Source organism: Archocentrus centrarchus, chromosome 2 (genome assembly GCF_007364275.1).
Source record: "Archocentrus centrarchus isolate MPI-CPG fArcCen1 chromosome 2, fArcCen1, whole genome shotgun sequence".
NCBI lineage: Eukaryota > Metazoa > Chordata > Actinopteri > Cichliformes > Cichlidae > Archocentrus > Archocentrus centrarchus.
In genome coordinates, this window is record NC_044347.1 from 13,107,014 (window position 1) to 13,127,533 (window position 20,520).

Genomic DNA, 20,520 nt, shown 5'->3' on the forward strand with positions numbered 1-20,520 from the left:
CGAGCCTCCCGTACTGAACGGCTGAATGAAAAGTTGACCACTCTTACCTTCTCCTGCGCTCTGGTGAGCCTCTTCTGCACGTTGCTGGCCAGTTTCCCGGCGGTGACCCCTTTCCCTATCTCGGCCATGTCGCGGGCGGCGCGGAGAGATCCCCTTTGGTGTCAGGACCAGAGAAGAAGGAGAAATGCGGCTGAAGCTGAGCCTCTTCTGGAGACCGACGGTGCGTAAAACTCCTCCGGAGGGACACTTGGCTCACAGTGCGTAACTCTAATCCCGTTGACAGCTTCTTAAAGGTGCAATGCGTAATTTAATCCAGTTTGCGTTTGGCAAAACAAATGAATAAAAACAACAAAAACTGAACGGAGTTTGGTGAACGGGGAACAGGGAGCGACCGATTCAGATATCGTCCTTCTCTCGATTCTTACTGTTAATTGATGGACGCTTGGACTCGGTATGGAGAGATATTAGGTTTCCCTCTCAGTCATCCTCTTAAAGGCGCAGCCGGCTGTTATTATTAGCCGACAACTGTTGCATACGCGCAACTGGTGTGTTGCCGTCTTTACGCACGGCCCTATTTATGCGCACATAGCAGTTTTTCTTGTCAAATGTGAGCGCTAAATCAGCCCCGATGCCCCTCGGAGAGCTGCACATTCATCAGCCTTCAGAAATACACTGACAGAGACGAGAGCTGACAGAGTTCACCTGCTTTCTTCACAAGAAGCCAGCAGGTGTCAGCAAAGGCGCGTTCACGGCAGGTAAATCCTCCACACCCCGAGGGCAGGTGATGGAACAAGAAGCCTCAAAAGACTGAAAGGCACAAAAAAAAAGAAAAGAAAAAGAAAGAAAAAGACCAGAAACAAGGGCAACAAGGATTTTTTGTTAAGCATGACAAATTTGGTCATTGCCTTTGTAGCGCAATGAAAACACTGCACACGTTGTGGCAGTTTCACATGTGGCAAGTGTGGCGTTGGTTCATACTGAGTGATTGTTGGGGTTTCCTTCAAATATTGTACGGTCTTTACTTTACAATGTAAAGCACCTTGAGGTGACTATTGTTGTGATTTGCTATATAAATAAAACTGAACTGAATTTTCACTGAATATTGCCAGCAATGAGTAAGATTTGTTCCCAGTGGGTGTTGGACTCCACCTGGGCTGCCCTTTGTCATCAGTTCTGTTCATAACTTTGATGGACAGACTTTCTATCTCCAGCCCAGTGGCGTACAGGATTGGTTTCAGTGTTCATGGTGGTTTTGTTGACTTTAGGAAGCGATGACTACCAGCTTGTACTGGGACAGTTTGCAACCAACTGTGAAGCAGGAGATGGACAGACGATTTAGTCCTACCCTCACCTATGGCCATGAGCTCTGGGAAGTGACTGAAAAATAACATCTAACTAGGATGCCTCCTGGATGTGTCCTAGGGCATGTGCCACTGGGAGGAGAACCCAGGCCAAATCCAGGACACTCTGGATCTGTGCCTCGGTGCCCCTCTCCAATAGGAGGAGGTGACCAGGGAGAGGGAGGTCTGGACATCTCTGCTAAGACTACTTGGTTTGCCTGTTTGGATGAGGTGAGCCCACACCTGCCCACAGCTAAAACATTAAGATATCGTCTCAGACATAAAAATGAGGCAGCACCACTCAGCTCATTTCCATATAATTTAATTTAAAAAATAAATCTTTTTAATATCTCTTCACCCATAATAATAACTTCATAACATTATTAGATTTTCTGTAAACAAACGATACTTTAAATACATTCTATCATTCATTCTAAAATCTCTGTATTAAAGCAGTAAGGTACATTTGTTTGAAGGAAAAGACATTTTCTCCTTTAGCAAAGAGCACAGCACCACCCCACCCCCACCCTGGGCTCCACTATGAAACGAAATCCCTTAAAAATACACCTTAAACCTCACACTGTTCTGCTCAGATGTTATAGTGTTGCAGCATTAGCACATTTAAAAACTGGAAAAATCCATTAATTAACAACAAAAGAATTATTAAAGATTGTAGGATTCGTTATAACTTTTTAGTATTCAGGTAGTTTAGAGGGTCACACCAGATTAAGTGATAAATTCATGGATATTATTGATATCGTTCACATATTAAGGGATGTGAATGACTTCAACAGTAAATCCATCCTTTGATTTATGGTTTTGGCTTTCATAGTTTTTGGTAAACATACCTTAAATCATTACAAAACCCCTTAAAACACCTTAACAAAGTCATTTAATATATTCTAGTATTTTAACAGTCTGTCTGAACACTTAGAGTATTTTAGAGGTAATTAAAGCCCTTAAAATTGAACAAGACAAAATCCCACAAAAATCCCTTAGTTAATGCCTTTAAAGTGCCTTAATTTTTCTCTTATAGAGATTTATACACAAATAAGGCTTTTGAGCCACTAAAATCATGTTAAGATCCCCATAATTCATAAAATGAAATACATTAAATCAAAACATTTACCATAAATATCTGATTTCAAATTAGAAACCCCTTAAATTCTAATCATTTTCAACCAGGAAGTATCCCAAACCACCAACGAAAAGCAAACCAAATGCATACATTGAAAAGAAAATCATGTTAACTATAAAATTGTCTTCTTTTTGTAATTAATGGATTTTTAAATTAAGGTGTTTTAAGAGTTAATTAAGGATGTTTTAAGGGATTATTGCTTCATAGTGTTTTACAAATATGTCATAAAAACATTTGTTTGTGCACTTTTTATTACTCTGAAAGTTCATCTAGTCTGTGTCACTTCACTTTTTTCTTCCCATCAGGCCTCAGCAGGAAGCCAAACGTCTCCCATCTCTGCAGGAAGTTCATCATGCTGCTGTTTGGCGCTTCAGCTTGTTCACCTGCTGTCTTGAACCATGCCCAGCGGGTGGAAGTGCCCCGAGTCCAACAAATTCCTCCCCAGCCAGTGTAAAATCCGTGAGTACCAGTGGATCCCGTCACTGTGGTGACCAGTACTCCCAGTCCAGCTGTGCAGCATCCTGAGTGGGGCGAAGGCCCAGTGAGCCAGGGAATGCTGGTCCACCACGGCGTAGCAGGATGCCACCACCCCGTCCACCACCACCGTCCCCTGCTGGGTCAACGGCGCAAACACGCCCCTCATCTCCCTCACCGTCACCCGGCTGATCCGGGACAGACGTCCCTGCCTGTGCTTCTGTCCCGCTTTACCCTCTGACACCAGCACACACTGTCCTGGCTGGGCATCACTGGCGTACACAGCCCTGAGGGCGCCGCGGGCTGGCACCGCCCCTTCTGAGCAGTTCCCTTCAGATACAAATATCAGGTGGGCAGCAGTGAGCGAGAGCTGAGCCCCGGCTTCAGTCAGCAGCGTGAAGAAGAGTCTCAGGGTCACGGGGTCCCGATCGAGGAAGGCCAGGACCTCACTGAACACCAGCTCCCCGCTGCCATCGCTGCCCGATGAGGCCAGGACTCGCTCACCAGGTTGCAGGTCGCCGACGGATTTCTGACTGCCGCTTTCTAGCGTAACCAAGGCGTCACCAGGGAAACAACCTCCAGATTTAGCTGCCACTGAGTGGTCTGAAGAAAGAGAGAGAGGGAGACAGGAGGGGGGAAAAAAGATACTCATCAGGTACAGAAGACCATTTGTGCCAGAAACAAGAAAAGATAAATTATGTTACACCAATTTAAAAAAATAACTAATTTTAAGACATTAAGAATCAAACGTAATCTTTTCTTTACTTGCTTTGTGATAATTTTGATTTTTTTCTTATAGTTTTGAAAGAAAAAGTAAAACATTCACTTGATACCTCATAAATCTGCCTCAGTAAAATAAATATGTATGTAAATATAAATACATATTTTTTAATGACTCAGCATGTCTTACTTTGAATTCATTGTGTTATTTTTCTCTTAAATGTGAATAAAAAGTACACTTTTAAAATTAAAATTTTTGCTTTAATATTTCATAGCTTTGAGTGAAAATTCACCTACTGTCTGACACAATCGATCTGTCTCATGGTTTGGACCTGTAAAGTTGAAGGTTTTCTCATAAAAAAGTGTCTACACCAATATTGGTTAGGTCCTTTACAATTTATCTGTACAATTTGGATTCATAAATTCATAATTGTAACTTGCTATCTCACCACGTAGAAAAGTATTTTTGGTAATTTTATTTACAATACCATGATTATGATTTTGTGTGAAAAAAATTGTCATAAAAATAATTTTACATTTCTAACTCCTAATGTTTCATGTATGTATTTTTTTCTTGGCAGTAAAGAACTTACATACTAAAGTACTTGATAATATAATAAATCTTTCCACCTCCCTTTGGCTAAATATTGACTCTTGCCTGAACATAAAAGAACAATAACCAACTGACAAATAAAAGCTCCTCAACAAATGCATATGTGGGCTCGTGCATGTGTTCCAAGGCCAGATTGTGTTCATGGCAATGAGTTCAGGCACTTGAAAGTGACCCCTGAGGACTGTCTTGAGACTATCTGCGGATAAATATTTGGGAAAGGTAGGAAAGCCAAGGCCAGGTGATAAGATAAGTCACCTGAAGGAGGAAGGAGCAGAACAGGAAAACCACCCAGCAGGTTAATTATCTGACAGAGTAAGAGCAGCGCGTGACTCCAGGTCAGACGTTTAAAAACATCTTCTGAAGCTCTGAACACACAGACCAGAATGTGTCTTGCTTGTTTTATATCTTCTCGTTTTTACTTTGCACTTTATTTATTTTATTGTACTTATTGAGCTCCTTCATCTTACTTTTTTTTTTTCAAATGGATAATCATTTTACAGGTAAAAATACAGTGGGATTAATGGTGTGTAGATGGTAAAGCTGGATAAAAACATGAAATAGATAAAGGCTATAAAGGGTTAAATGGTCAATTATAAGCTGAAAAAATAGAGAGTGCAACAAAAATGAAACAGAAATGAATAAAATTATGAATTGCTGTCCTGTACCTGAGTCACATTAAACTCTCGGTAACAGACTTTTGAATAAAATGAAACACAATGTTGACTTGATAGCTTATATTTGTGGGTTAGTAAGTATGTTTAATTCAGTATTTATTTACTACAAAATTTTAAAAACTTCTTCATAACACCTGACTTTTGGGTTGTATTATTTATGTCTTTATTATGACTTTAAAAATGATACATTCTGATTAATTTACCTGGCAATTTAAAAAAAGTCAAACTTGAAACATTTCTGACCCAAAACATCACACATATTGCTCTATCTGGCATTGTTCTTTATTCAACAGTTCATTGTGTAATAATGAAAAATGTCTCAATTTAAATAAAATTTAAAGTAATAAATCTGTTTTAAGATTTTAAACAAGCAGTTAAAGGATTTTGTGATGCACACTTGAAAGATAAAAATTAAAGAGGGATGCAGATGTATAGTGTGTGCTGAAAATAAAGACTAATGCTAGCAAAGAGACAGATAAAGAAGTGGGTAAAATAGCTCAGTGTTGTGGTAAACATTTGAAACCTCCAGCTAAATTTAATGGATAACTTGCCAAAAAGATTGAAAGCTATGTTTGGGAACTGGTGGACAACAGAAACCAAGTTTTGTTGAAAAACTACACAGCAGAAACATTTTTGCAATTTTTCTTTTTTGGTAAATAAAGTTTGAAGGTTTAAATAATCTCACGAAATATCTATCCTGGATTTTTGGTCATTGAGCATAACTTAATCCTAACTGTAATCCAGCTTCATGTTATAAAGAACAATAAAAGAAAGAAAAATTCAACCTTTTTCACAACAAATATTACCTTCCTAACTGCCTTCCTGGAGTGAACACAGCTGAAGCACCTCGAGGTGAAATGCATCAGTAGGAGTTAAAATGCTCCATTGATCCTTCTGTTGCCTCCTTTTCTCACATGTCCAACCCCCTCTTTTCAGTCCAGTCTTTCATTTTTCATCTACAGCAGTCTGGGGCTTTGCTGCCCTCTAATGGTTGCTTCCTCTTGCTGCCCCCCCCCCCCCCCCCCCCCCCCCCCCCAGTTGCCTTTAAAGGAATTTTGAGGGGATTTGTTGGCAAATAGTTTATCTTCCCAGTTTCTTTTCTTTGTCTTATTTTGAAGAATTTTGAGGAAAATCAGGAGAAAAAAAAAAGAAGAAGAAATCAAAAACATGAAAAAAAAAAAATACCAACTTGATTGGTTGCCCTTCTGATCAAGTCAAGTTCTGGGCCCTCGCAACCCGATCTGGGAGGGAAGAAGAGAGGAGGAGGAGAAAGAGGAAGGGAAAAGAGAGGTAAGGTCGGAAAAGGGAGAAAGAAAAGGAAAATCTCAGTTACCACTCAGTTACCACTGTAAAACGTGTCAGTGGAGGTTTAAAGTGGGTGCATTTGAACAAGAGGGTGCAACTCTCAACACATCAGTGTGTGTGTCTGCTTCTGGGTGGCACGCCTGTGTTACTTTTAACTGTAAATTTTCACAACACAAACCCTGAGAACAGTGGCTATGTGGAGTATGCCGAACCATGAGGACATGCGAGCTGTTATCTGTACATCCTCAAGTCTTACAAGTTGTGCTTCCTCTAAAAGTACCAGAAAGTTTTCAAGAAAGTTTGGCATATGTTTCCAGTGAGATCCACAAAGTTCAAGTAAGTTATATAGCTGTTTTACTTTGTTTATTTATTTATTTTTGGTGCAACAGCACTTTCAAAGTAGATCTTCTCATGTCCCACGAAGCGTCGGTAGTCTATTTATCAAAGATTTGTAGGTAGCATTTAGCATTACAGCTCAGTAATAAATGATGTGCAGCCTGATAGGCAGTTTAATGCAGATCATGGGCTGATGTTGCTGATGCCATGAAGATGCCCAAGTAATCAAAAATCCACCTACACTCAACACATCCGTTAGTCCTTATCTGTCGTTCACGCATGCAAATGTCAGTAAAGGTGTGGTCGCACTGCTTATCTTCAGGACTTAGCTAGCTCTATTGAAGGTGAACAAATACCTGCAAACATGCAAACTGTCTTCATACAGTTTAAACCACAATGTGTGAGCTAAATGTACATTAGAGGAACATTAACATGGTGATGGAGAAAGAGAGGACAGGAGAAGAAGAAGAGAGATTATTTCCAAAAGGTAAGTAAGTTAGATTTGATAAACAGGAAGTTTAAAGCTTTTATGGTACTAATTCATTTAGAGTTTTTCTTTTTTGAAAAATACAGACATCAAGTCTGTATGTGATGCATTGGTGGTGTTGGTTTATGTCTTTAAAAACAAACTGGTGCACGTTAAACTAGTTAGTTTGCAGTATTATGGTAAAGTTGTTCTGGTGCGGGGCAGACTGGTTTCCACGCTCACCGCAGTCAGCAGTTTGAATTTAAGCTAATAACGTTCTTTAGCTTCTCTAGCTAGCTTCGTACTGGTGAAAGGTTGGAAGACAGCCATAATTGCTCAGGGAATATCTGCTTGTATCTTGTTGGCTAAACCCATAAAAAAAAACAGTAAACCTCAGACCAGCAGCCGCACAGGTCAGCTGACCACAGAATGCCCCCCCCCCCCCCCCCCCTTCCAACAACAACAACAACAAGAAAAAACAAATCTACTAAAGCTCAGTCCAAATTACTATGGGTGTTATTTTTTGTTCATGCTGCACCTGATCTTTCCTCAGTGGTTGCCCCACCTACCAAAGTCCACTTTAACCCCTGCTAACATTTTGATAATAAAATGGATCAAGTGAAGGTCCTGTGTCAGGTCTTTGCTGGATTTTTTCCTGTTTCTTAAGGACATGACTTTCAGATGCTGTTCTTTTGCTGTAGATAGATTTTTAGGCCTGACATTTCTTTTGTCCTCTGTTTGCCCAGTTTCCTGAGTTTTTAAGGTCACACTGGGCTGAGATATGCCAGGTTTTCAAGTAACAGCTCTTTGGGAATCACCTTGTTGGTGCAAAAATACTGTTTTATGTCTGTCAAACTGTGTTATCTTTGGCATTGATTCAAAGGTCAGAAATAAGCGGCTTAACGAACAAAAAACATTCCTGTGAAAATGGTCAGGTTTCAAGGACTGGACTGAAAATGAGTGAAAAAGCAGCCAATGTCCAAAGAAAAACTTTGAAAGACCTTCAGAAAGCCTGGAGAACTCCTGCTTACGACCATGTTTTTTTTTTTGGCTGGCTGCAACATGAGAGATGGCTCGAGACTTTTGCACAGTACTGTGTAGAACCTCATCATCAGTGCCACCATATTTCAAAATTTTAATCCAAATATTGCTCAGATGTTACCACTTTACTGTTACAAGGTTACTATACTGTTAACAGAAAGTTGTTTCAGTCTAGTATTACACAGTTATGTCACTGTTAATATCAACACTGGTTATTTGTAAATTACTTGCTATTAATTAGTGTTCTTTAACATTAGTTAGTACCCCACTATTACCATGTTTTTACTGATCTGTAATATTAAATGCTACCAAATCAAGCAAAAACCCCAAAGGAGCATTTTTGATGTTACAGGTTTTGGAAAAATTGCTGGCTGTAAAATGCTGTAAAAAAAAAAACTTGAACATTCAGCATTACAACCTCTGAAAAGTTCCTGAACCTTCAGACGTTCAGCTGCAAGGTGGTGTAAACATTGGTAGGAACACTCCCCCTAATCACCCTTTTGACCCATCCAGTTTCCATGAAAGTGTAGGAGCCACTGGACTCACAAGGTTACTGAATAATTTTACAACAGCTTTTAGAGCCTTGTCAAATTCCACTGTGCCAAAGGGACGGCAGTGGAAGGAATGGAGAAAATTGCTCTACTGCTGATTTTTTGTTATGTCGATGTAAGCCCTGAGACGTTACACTGACTCATTATCTTTTTTTTTTTTTTGAGGCAAACAAGCCAGTTTTTCTGGACCACTCAGAAGCATGTAGGTAAGTACTCATTCTCCATTAAAGGCAGCCATGAAAGACATCGTAGTGGAATGGTTCTTGAGGTCAGAACATGCATCAAGCCATCATAAAAGGGCTCCAAAATTCCTACGGTCTAGAGCAAGAAAATTCGATATACCGCCGAATCAGAGAGGTTTTTTTGATTGTAAAATGATTGCTCTTGGACTTTTTTAGACCGTAGTTCCTCTGGAGGAAATGCAGGTACTATTCCTCAAAAGGTTCTTTCAGGCATGCTGTAGTTTCTGCAAGGATCTGCTTACGTTTGAGTGATGTAAATTTTGTAATCAGACAGTAAGTGTTAGAATTGGAGTCAGATTTTGTGCACTCATTCATAGAGAAGACAACGTTCCAATGCACCAATTACCCATGCACCTTTCAGGTAGACTTCGAAGAACTGCAGTGGGAATGACTACTAGTCCATGGTGTCTGCAACTGAGTGTAATCCCCACTTTAGTCTCGTGGGGAATGTAAGTAATAAACCCCTGAGTCTGTACAGCAATGTTACTTCAGGAAAAACCACCACAGTGGCAAGACAACAGTCATGGGACCAAAAAGGCTAACAGCCTTACCCTAGTCCCAACTACTGTCTTAAGCCTTGATTACATTTTCCTCATCTGCCAGGGTCCCCTCAGGTCCGAGTGACAACATTTATCAACAGGGTCCGTGCAGACTTATGCGTACCCACCAATGTTTTCTGACCGCGCCGTCATCCGTGGAGATTTTACATTGCGGTATACCATCTAAGCATGTGCCCACAGCAGGACTTCAAAGAATTATAATAGGAATGAGTACTTGGCCAGCGGGTCCATGTAGTCCATGTTTGTGTCAACAACAAAACATAATGAAGGCATTATGTTAAAAGAACCATATCTGCAGGGTGCCTATCCCTGTTTTCATCTGACTCTGTCTTATAAAAATTGCATCTATATACAAGAGATGAAAATCATCAGATCAGGGTAATATTTGGTTTCCTGCCAAAATATACACAAAGTGAAATATACTGGGTACAACAAGAACATTTCATAAATACAGCATTATTTCCAGCCAGTTTGAACAAATGGTGTTAACTCTGAATTCAGACCAGGACCCTAATGATGAGGTGTCTGAAGTTTTGTTTGCAATAAGTTTAATCATGTTCTCTGCACATAACAGCAGAAACCTGGTTTAAATTTGGCCATTAACCCTTTCAAGGTCGCCTCCTGATTCACCTCTGAACTGCTGGAACATTTTGATCACTTTTGGCTTGTAGCTCAGATAAAGCAGCTAATTCAATGATTCATGTCTTGATTTATGAATTTTGCCCTTCTTAAATCCCCAGATGTGTGCGCCCATATTAAGTTGAGATGATGCCGGCTGCTGAGAGACAGAAAGCCAGAGACAAGTCGAAGCTGAATTTTGGAAGTGGAAGAAACACAATGTGAGTGGTTGATGAGAGAAAAGAGGGAGAATGTAAGAGCTAGCACCTACTTTAGATGCAATAAGACAGATACTGCTCAGAGGTAGAAGAGTGAAAGTAAAGAAGACGACCTACAAGAAATCAGTGTTTCTTTCACTGTTGGAGTCCATTTTCTTTTTGCAATTTTTGGGGGGTGTTTTTTCCTTTATTTGATGGCATAGTTAAGATTAGACAGGGAGAGAGTGAGGGGAGCTAAACCATCACCCAGGAGTCCATTTTGTCCATTGTGCCATCATAGAGGCTGCTCTTTTAAATTTTGTGAAACTCTGATTCTGTTGTTTTCAATGCAGCCAAAGGCAGATGTTCCCCTGTGGCCTGAGGGTCACTTTCACCTACCATGAACACTCAAATTCACCAGTGATTAGACAGCAAAGAGAAGCAAGCTGACAGATCGCTACAGGCTTCATGCTCTCGCTGCCACACTTTTAATTAAAAATTAGATGTGTTAATGAATGATATCATATCCTAAAAATTTTTAAGTGATGGATAAATAGCTCTTCTTAAATTTACCAAAAAACTGACTGATAGCACTACTGGTCTTTTAAATTTTTCTGTATTAGACATCCAATGATATAAAGTCTTTAAATCCTCATCTTTATGGCTATAAATAACACAAAGGGTTCGCCTACATGGCCTGGGATGGAGTCAGATTCCTGGCCTGTATTACTGTTTCAGTCTGTCCTTTAACACAACCTTTTTGATGCTTTCCTTTGAGGAAAGGAGCCACCATGGAAAATGTGTATGAATCACCTAAAAAGCTGACCTTTATCACACAGGAAAGGGTAAAAGGCTATTAAGCTTCCACTGAGATTGTCAGCAGCAACAAATCAAAGCTAAGAAGGAGGTAGAAGTCAGTCAGACTGAGCTTAAAGTTTCAGTTCAGGGCTGGGTTATGGTGTCTCAGTGCCGGCTACAGATCAAATGCATTCATAGCTGCGATGGACGAACACACAGGTGGAGGGAAAAGTCATGAAGTTAGATTAAAAATCAGGATAAAGGACAGCAGGTGTGTTTTCAGACCCTGCTTTTAAGAGCATAAATAATCCAAGTGAGGCAGAAAAGTTATCAATAAAAGCAAAACACACTGATTTAACTGCAGAATTAGCGCCACCTGCTGTTTATCTTGACAAACCAATTCCTAGTATTTGCATTTCTTACAGTTCTGCTCACTCAAAGAGGCTAAAAAAAAGCATGTAGCGCTTGTCGGCTTCAGGCTACAAAATCACAGACTTTCTGAACAATATTTAACCAAAACTGCAAACTTTTCCCAAACTTGACCAATTGCTTTCCGGTAATCATGACCATAGCATCACTCGTTGCCATGACTGAACCTGGAAAAACAAAACCTTCCAACTTGGGAGTTAGCTCCATTCAGCACGTTTCTTTACTGTGAGACTGAAAAGTGCAAAAAATGTGGAAGTTTAATGGAAATAATTTACTGTTTTCTTTTGGTTTTTGGTTGTGAAATAGCTTTAAAAAAGAGTTTAACATCAGTAGAAAACTGTAGGAGAAGGAGTTGAAACAACTTGAAAAAAATTACGTTTTTTTTCAGTGTTTAAACATTTAGACTTTTTTTTAGTTTGCATTTAATGGGAACATAAAAGACTTCACTGAGCTTCAAAAGAGGTTTTACATTATTTCCAATTTCATGAACGCTTGTATCTGGATGGTTTGGTGCTCCCAGAGCTGATCTGAACAGAGCTCGCTAAGCTTCAATAATGTCACTGTAGTCAAATTAGATGCAGTTCATCTCGAGGGCGCCTGCAAGCTCAAGTGAATACATGAATAATTACCTGCTTCTAGACCAGGGGTGTCAAACTCATTTTACACTGTGCGCCACACACAGGCAAATTTGATCTCAAGTTGATCAGACTAGTAAAACCATTGCCTAATAACCTACTGAGAAAAAAAAAAAAAACTCTAAATTTGTCACCTTATGTCTCAGTTTTTTTTTCTATACTGTAAAGAAATGTTGCTGTAGTCAATTAATGGAAACCTGTCAGGCTGTTTGGGCAAACACTTATAGAGATAAAGGTGTAAAATTGGCTGTTGTCATTTAATTAAAAAACAAAAGTTTTTTAAAATGTATGTTTTTGTTGTGGACTGGCTGTAAAAACAAACTAACAAAACAACAACAAAAAATCCTATAGGAAATTGTTAAAAGCTTTTTGTTGTTCATTGTAAAAAAAAAAAAATAAACAAGAACTTTTCTGATATTTAATGGATGAATAACAATAAAAATAACCCTTCAATTTCTTTTAATTGGTTTTTCTATTGCTTATTTACTTTGGTGTCTAACAGGCCATGGGTGGTGTCCTTATCAGGGAAGAAGAGAATAATAAAACTGATAAAAATACAATCAACAGTCCAAAATTTATGCCATTCTTATAAACAATTTTCCCATTTTCCAAAGCCATACAGTGGGCCGGATTGGACCCTTTGGTGGGCGTGTTCTGGCCCCCCCGTCCTCATGTTTGACACCCCTGTTTTAGACAGATAACAATAATATTATCCCACACCAGGTTATGTTTATGTTTTCTGGAACATCTTCCTCCTGTACGTCTGATTTGGTGTACTCGCTCACCTGACTTGACGCTGCAGTGGATGTGATATTTGGACTCATAGTAGACCCAGTCAAATCCGGCCTCCACTGCCAGCCGTGCCAACATGGCATACTTGTTCCTGTCCCGGTCCGACGTGGTGATGTCCACTGCCCGGCCCTCGTAGTGCAGCGACTCCTCCGAGTGGTGGCCGTCCTCGTCCCAGCCCTCGGTGACTCGCAGCCGGACCCCAGGCCAGAGGTTCATCACCGAAATGGCCAGAGAGTTCAGCCTGTCTTTGCAGCGCTGCAGTAGAGGAGACGCAGAGGATGGATTTTCATTTCATTTTGCATTTCGGGATGAATTAATTTTTTTGTATGAATGTGTTTATATATTTGTGCATAGGAGATTAAAGCCTCATCATCTGCTGCTTCACAACTTTAAAACCAATCAGGAAAGTTCAGACTCTTCACAAAGACCCATTCTCCCTGCATCTGTGGACCTCACCAACCCCCCTTCACCTCACTCACCCCTCTCCCCCTTGTCTGTGGCTCCAGCCTGCTGTCACAGCTCGGCCCGCTGTTTGCTCTCTGTGGTGAACGAATGGAGCCGGGAGGCTATGTTGGGGATGGATGGAGGGGGGATTGTGAGGTTATAGGGTGGCTGGGTGGGGGTAACGGGTGGTGGCGGCTACAAGAACAAGAGGTCCTCAGCGTCCCTCTAAACCTGGAGTCTGGTCAGGGTGAGCAAACAGGAGGTGAGAGGGCCTATTGAAGGACTCGTTCAAGCCCCCCCTCCTGCTTTAACCCACACAAATCACACCCTCCAGTCTGCCCCGTTTATCTAATCCACACCCAGGATGCATTGTCAGGGCGGTGGCCATGATTTCTCAAGTGACCTCTCAGACATGCCCGGTTAAAGTTTTACAAAATGGTTAGGACTGGCTGTAAGTAGACACTAATTCTGTCCCAGTGTGACTACATTTAGCTAATGCCACACAAAGTTTTAAAGATGACCAAAAAATTTATTTTTATTCTTGTAATTATTACTAATTTTAGTAGTAATTTATTTTTTGTTTCACAGTAAATTTATTAAAGTTTCTGTGTGTACACGTGGTGCACTTGGCTGTAATAAAAAATTAAAAATGGGTTTTGTTAAAATTTACAAAACCACTAGCATTTATAAACTTTTACTTCCACACATATTTGTAGTTGTTGTTATAAGTAGTTGATGCTTTGGGGTAGGGACCGAAAGGATGAGATCACAAATACAAGCGGCAGAAATGAGCTTCCTCCTGAGGGTGGCTGGTCTCTCCCTTAGAGATAGGGTGAGGAGTGCAGCCATTCAAGAGGGGCTCAAAGTAGAGCCACTGCTCCTCCACATCAAAAGGAGCCAGATGAGGTGGTTTGGGCATCTGACTAGGATGCCTCCTGGGCCCCTCTTGGGTGAGGTGTTCCAGGCATGTCCTACTGGGAGGAGGCTCTGGGGCAGACCCAGGACATGCTGGAGATTATATCTCTCGGCTGGCCTGGGAACGCCTTGGGGGTCCCCCCAGATGAGCTGGAGGAGGTGCCTGGGGTGAGGGAGGTCTGGGCTTCTCTGCTTAGGCTGCTGCCCCTGCGACCCGGCCCCGTATAAGCAGAAGAAAATGGATGGATGGGAAGTAGCTGATAATCTGAACACTGAGGATGGACAATTGTGGTTATTAACATGCAAACCAACTGTAGATGTCATGAGAGGGTTTACAACTGTTACACACACTGGCCTGGAGAGTGCTGTTTTGTTTTTCTCTGTAAATGAAGCTTACGCATAAGTGCGAAAAGCTGCAGTTCCTCTAATGTCCACTCGAGTCTCTTTCCATAGAGTCACATGTTAAAATGTCCGACTTTGAAGCAGAAATAAACATGGTTACAGCCTGTTTTAAAAAAACAGAATTAGTCTCTGCAGTATGCAGGTATTTTGGCAAATGTAAAATTTTCTATGCATTTTGGTCTTTTTAAAAATGCTTTGAAACCTGAGCTTTTGAAAAACTTTTTCCAGGGTGAGGATTCTCAGAAACTCAGTTTCTGTGTTCACATGTGGACGAGGAAAGTGCCAAAGGTGCACGCCTAACTATTCAGTTAGGGTTATATCACCACCTGTTGCTTTGATGTGCTCTTGACGGTGCTTCAGGTGATGGAGCTTGCAAACGAAGTTTGATAACTCAGCAGGCCACCCTCTTGTCAAAATATCAACACTGAATCTTCAAAATGCATGATACTGCTGTGGCTGTGTCCATCTTTTATATACAGTCACCATCCATCCATCCATTTTCTTCTGCTTATCCTTTTAAAATGTTATATTCTAAGGTCCAAACTGGTCATTATGGAAGCTTGTTTCTGCCACTGAAAAAATAAGAAAATTTAAATGACCATTTGTAAATCAAAATTTCAGGTTAAGTATCTCAAAATTTGGACTTACTCCGATGTTTGAGTAGGTAAGTCGATATTTTGAGATAATTTAAAAGTTCGACTTGGCTCAGCCAGGCAATACTTTTTTTCCAGTGGCAGAAACAAGCTTCCATAAATAAACACACTTGGGGATTAATTTATAAGGCCGACTTACTTATATTGAGTAATCTGTACTTTTTGCTCACGTACAGAGGAGCAAAATTGTGGATACTTGCTTCATTAAAAAATGTCTATGTTTTCTCTAAGGAAGAAACATTTCTCCACTAGCCAGCGCAAAGACTCCTGGGCATGTTTAACTTCAAATCTTTAATTTAGTCGTGGTTGTGGTCATTATTTCAGATGCTGTGCTTAGTCTGATGTGGCTTCCAGTGTTTGTGTAGCCAAGAGCAGCGTAAAAGCTTATCTATTACAAGCTCCTGTAGTGATTCCCAGATGATGACTCTCAGATCACGTTCAGCTCGTTGTTCAAATGTTAACAAAACCAGAGGTCCTCTGTGCGGTGCACAGAAAAATCACCAAAAGAAACTAGGATATTAACATTTTCTGAGTTTATTTATACTATAAAATTCAATCAAAAATAAACAAGCTAGTATAACTCTCCTCTTTTAAATGGATTGTACTTAATTTCTTTAGGCGAGTTTGTATGTTTTTTAAAGCATTTATGAAATTTTGCCGTGTAAATGTATATACTGCAGCCAGATCATGATGATGTAAAAGAGTAGCTTCTGAGTCAGCAGTCTTTCTAACGACTACCAGGGGGTGATTCTTTTTTTTTTGTTTTTTTTTACAATAAGACTTCTGATTGTATTGAAGTCGATGGGAAGAGGACCACCAGCTCTCTTTGCCCTGCGACCTCAATAAAATCTGTCATGATGAGTTCATGGGCTCAGTCTTTAAGTCTTAATTAATGCAATATTCTAATAAATTTTGGTCATCATTATGAGAATAAACCTGGGCATACTCATTGGCTAATAACTTGTTAATCAGAAGCTGTCCAGCTATTATGCTGTGAGAGGTTGACCCATTATTTCAGCCACTGCTTGTTGGATTTGAAAACGATCTGGAAGGATGAGGCTTTGCATACTGCCTGAAGAAGGAAAATAAATACAACTTATTGACCAAACTGGAGAATTTTAGGCAAAATGTGGCGATAAAATAAAATATTTTGTGTACTTAAGTGATTTAATATGTCAACCAAATAAAAAGATAGTTTGGATTTGAGTTGATGCGTTGAAACTGCATGCAGTCTGATGGAAAAATGCCCCTCCACGATTACACTCATCTGGCCAGTGAAAGGTTAAAAAGGCAAGCTTTTTTCAGGTCATATCTGCTCTGATTTGGATCAACTCTGAATGGGAGGAGGTTTTGTTGGTTTTAAGTGGCAGAAATCTTATTAAATGAACTCTGTGTGGCCGTCCTGTCATTTCCCCCCGCAGCCTCTGAAAGCGTCTCTCAGTGATGCAGCCTTTCATGAATCTCGGCCCATTAAGGCTGCAAACTGGGATTAAACCCCCATAAATGTCTTTTTTCCATGTTGGCTGTGATAAGAATAGCTCGCGGCTCGGTGGCCACAGATGCCTTTTCACGGGGTTCAGTGTGGATTTTTAACGTCTTGTGTTTTCTCTCTGCGGTCAGAGCGAGGAGCTGGACTTCATAAATCAGACGATAGATTTTGTTGGTTTTCCTTTCAAGGTGTACGGATCGAGGGGGGGTTTCTGTAGGAGCGGTTTTAGCACCAAACCGCTGGCTGCACAAACACTGGACGCACAGGGCGACAACACGGGCTTATGTACACCTCTGCGCTGCAAAAAGTGTCCCTCTGAGCAGGTCGTCCAGTCTCATGTGTCCTATTTTAATAAGATTAAGGGGACAAAATCTGCACAGCGTTGTCTTCAATTGATAATGATGTAACTAAATATTTTTGAAAATTCCCATTTTGAAGCCATTAAATCCTGCCTTTCGTGGATCAGGTTTTACGCATCACAGCTCCAAATTATCCATAAATTCAGCGCAAATTTATTAGACAGAAGCAAACTAATGTCGCAGTTTTTGTTGAGCTTTACGCGTGATTTACAAAAAGAACACACAGAGCCATCAATGCTGCAATTAAACAGTGAATAAAGTGCAGTGTGGCTTCGCCCCTGAACAGTCGCGTCTGTATGTACGCAGCAGCTCAGGAGCGCCCAGGAAAAAGCGAATAAAATCTAAAGAGGCGGGAAAAAAATCTGTATAATTAAGGCTTCAGCACAAGTGAAGTGGGCTATTTTTGCACAGGAGCGCTGCGAAAAACAAACAAAAAAGTAACGCGGAATAGTAAAAGACAAACAGGAGGCTGTCTCCTGCGGCTTAGGGCTCATAAATTGTATGCAGGTCTGCGCCGTTGACGTGCAGCGGCTCCGAGTGCGCGCTGCAAAAAATGTTCCACTTGGAGGATACCTTTCACCCAAGGTGGATTTTACCTTCAGGGCAAAAAAAAGTGGCACCAGTAAGAGAGAGAGGGGGTGGGGGGGGACTCAGCTGGGGCTGATTATGTAAATAAAACCTAATTAAACCATTACATCGAGTAAATCTGCGTTAAGAGCAAAATGAAAAAACTCATCCACTCATATGTTGCGTATGTCTGTATAACCGCTGCATCCGGCTCATTTCCCTGGCTCCAGCGACTCTCGGCGTTGAACATTTCTTGCAGCGCGCGCAGCGAGGTGACAGCTCCAGACTGGAGTGTGCGCTTTCATTCCCCACGTGGGTCTGTGGACATAAACGCTGCCACTCGGGAGGAAGCCCGCGGTCACAAGAGCCAGATATAAATACTTTATTCCTGGGGAAATTGGGAGTCAAATAAATTCCACGCGGGGCCACATCAGTAACGGTGTCGTAAAAATTTTTGACAGTCCAAAAGGCGACTGTTAACTGTGACCAGTGGGGCTAAAAACGAAAACGGTAAACATCAGCACACGCTTGACCCGGGCTCTAACCAAATACGACTTTTGGCTGTTTTTCCACCAAAAAACATGATGTAAAACAGAGGACATAGTGTTTTAATTAAGAGCGACCGCGCTCCGTACATTTTTAGAAGGGGTTGCCCTCCTTTTTTACGCATGAGCTGCCCACAGTCCTCTGAAAATCCACGCAGGAGCAGAAGAGGAGAGCTTTGATTCAAACCTCCACAATTCAGCCTTCGCTGCGTCAACAAGCCGCAGGCTTTTTAGAATCGACTCTGGAAGGAGCTAATCAGTGCTTCCCAAAAGAGTCCCACTGAAAGAAAAAGTCTGAGTTAAACTTGTAGTTTTCTTTTAAAAATAAAAAATACAATATAATGGTTCGATAAAGCTGCAGCTGTGATTTAAATCGATGACAATATGGAGAAAATCGGTTTTAAAATCTTTTCCGTTTAAAATTATCTGCATATAAATAATGAATTTAAGAGGCTTTGTTTTGTTGGCAAAGACTGTTTTTCTTTTTGTGCCCAGAGCCCTGAGTCAACAAGAAATGATAACAAGATAACAGCGTCCACACGTTTAAAGACGGGGCAAAGTGCACCGAGCGCTGTACAGAAATGCCTCCTTTAAGAGGCGGATTGACTGAAACGAGTCAGGTTTAAAGGCACTACGGCAGCCGGGAGGGTTACCTGCGTCATCAGGCGGTCTGCACCTGTGTTCTCCTCATCCTTGAAGATGATGTCGGGGTTGTAGTTGGGGGTGAGCTCCTTGAAGCGCTCAGAGTTCCGGGTTATTTTCCCTTCGTATCTCCCGCTGGCTCCTAATGTTTTCTCGCCCACGTTGGGGGTGAACTGCTTGTAGGCGAGAGGGACCAGTTTCCGCGGTGGCCGCCTCTTGCCATAGCCTCTACCAGGTCCGCAGCCCTCGCTGACCGGCGACAGGAGAAAAGCGCACCCGGCGAGGCACGTCACCAGCGTCGGGAGCAGCATTCCGCCCCGCGGCCGGCGTGTCACCCCCCCCCACCCCAACGGCGGGAGGCCAAAATGTCACCGCTGTATTTCTGTTGGAGTGTCTCCCTCACGTGTGGGTTCCGCTTTGTAATTTTAGAGCGGAGATAATAGAGCACGACTCATCCCAGAGTCCCCAAAAGTCGCCATTCCCGGCGCGTAAAAGTGGCCAGTGGGCCGCTGGAGAATAACTGGAGAGACGCAAACCTGTCCTCTGCGCTGCTGACGCACTCCTGTCCCGAGTGCACGCGGAGGCAAGGGCATAAATAGGCGAGGTGAGTTTATCTTGGCAGGCAGGTTCAAAGCTGCGCCTCTGTGTCGAAGCTGTGAGAAACGGGTTCAGAGACAGACACGGAGGCGCGCGGTGCGTAGGCTGGCTGCGCCTGTTGGGCACGGCGGTCAAAGGGTGTCCCCGTCGCGGTTTCTGCCTCTCGGCTTTTCTCTCAATGCGTCCCTGTGGCGCAGGGCAGTTGGCAGAAATGGAAATGGAAGCGATCCTACTACAGTGCACATGAGGTACCGCGGGAGAAGAAGGAGACCGCGCCCTGCTGGACCTGCCCTCTGCTCCGTCCTCTCCTCCCATCGGGGTGGCACAGGCAGCGCGGCCGCCTTCATCTGTTTATTGTCAGCACGGGGCTCAGCCAAGAGGACAAACACCCTGCGAGGACCGGCGCGCGCTTACTCTGTCCTTTGGACCCGCGTTCTCAAGTCGAGACGCATGAGTAAGAGCGCAGGTGCGCGCATTAAAACCTGCAAAACTTTCTGACCCCTCCTTCTTTAGTGCAGGTACAGACTGCCATAACCGTCCGTGCTGTAGGCAACACCACACTCACCACACTGTGCTGGACTAAAAAGGCCCTCAAACACCCCCTTTAAAGGCCCAGGACCCCAATTTATACATTTAAACACACTCAAAGGAACTGGTGATACAGCTGCCTTTAACCAGATGAATAAGTTTTATTCCTGGACCCCTAAAATCTTACTGATTTTGCCTAATTTTAAGGGCTTAAATGCCAAGTTCACCTCCAGGTGATGAATGCTTAAATTTGGGTTTGATTATCTTGAGTGAGTGTCAGACTTTTAGGCTTTTAATCATAGCAACTACACATAAACACAATTCTAAAGGGGTCAACCAGGTGACAAATATTTACATAAATGAGTGCAGAAGCTCAGCAGTGATAAACTGAATCCGTTATAGGTCCCTTCGGAGCGGCTTACTGGACAGATCCGGTTTCACAAACGACCC

General features: G+C 41.9%; 2 protein-coding genes across 3 annotated transcripts in view; both read right to left on the bottom strand.

Annotated features, from left to right (window-relative positions):
- Positions 1 to 549, bottom strand: part of bin1b (bridging integrator 1b) — a 34,634-nt gene extending 34,085 nt beyond the window's left edge. Inside the window, exon 1 of one of the 2 annotated variants that reach the window (XM_030756114.1) lies at positions 48 to 549. In XM_030756114.1, coding sequence (XP_030611974.1) covers positions 48 to 128 — 81 coding nt within the window. In that variant the 5' untranslated portion in view covers positions 129 to 549. The remainder of the gene's footprint in view (positions 1 to 47) is intronic. The other variant, XM_030756124.1, reaches the window with a different exon arrangement.
- A 1,097-nt stretch (positions 550 to 1,646) lies between these two features.
- LOC115794780 (indian hedgehog B protein-like) lies at positions 1,647 to 19,256 on the bottom strand. Its single transcript, XM_030750430.1, has 3 exons — positions 18,957 to 19,256; positions 12,923 to 13,184; positions 1,647 to 3,555 (listed from the first exon to the last, which is right to left on the bottom strand). Exons 1-3 carry the CDS (start codon positions 19,254 to 19,256, stop codon positions 2,858 to 2,860), a joined length of 1,260 nt encoding a protein of 419 aa, XP_030606290.1. The 3' UTR covers positions 1,647 to 2,857.
- Between the last annotated feature and the right edge of the window lie 1,264 nt (positions 19,257 to 20,520).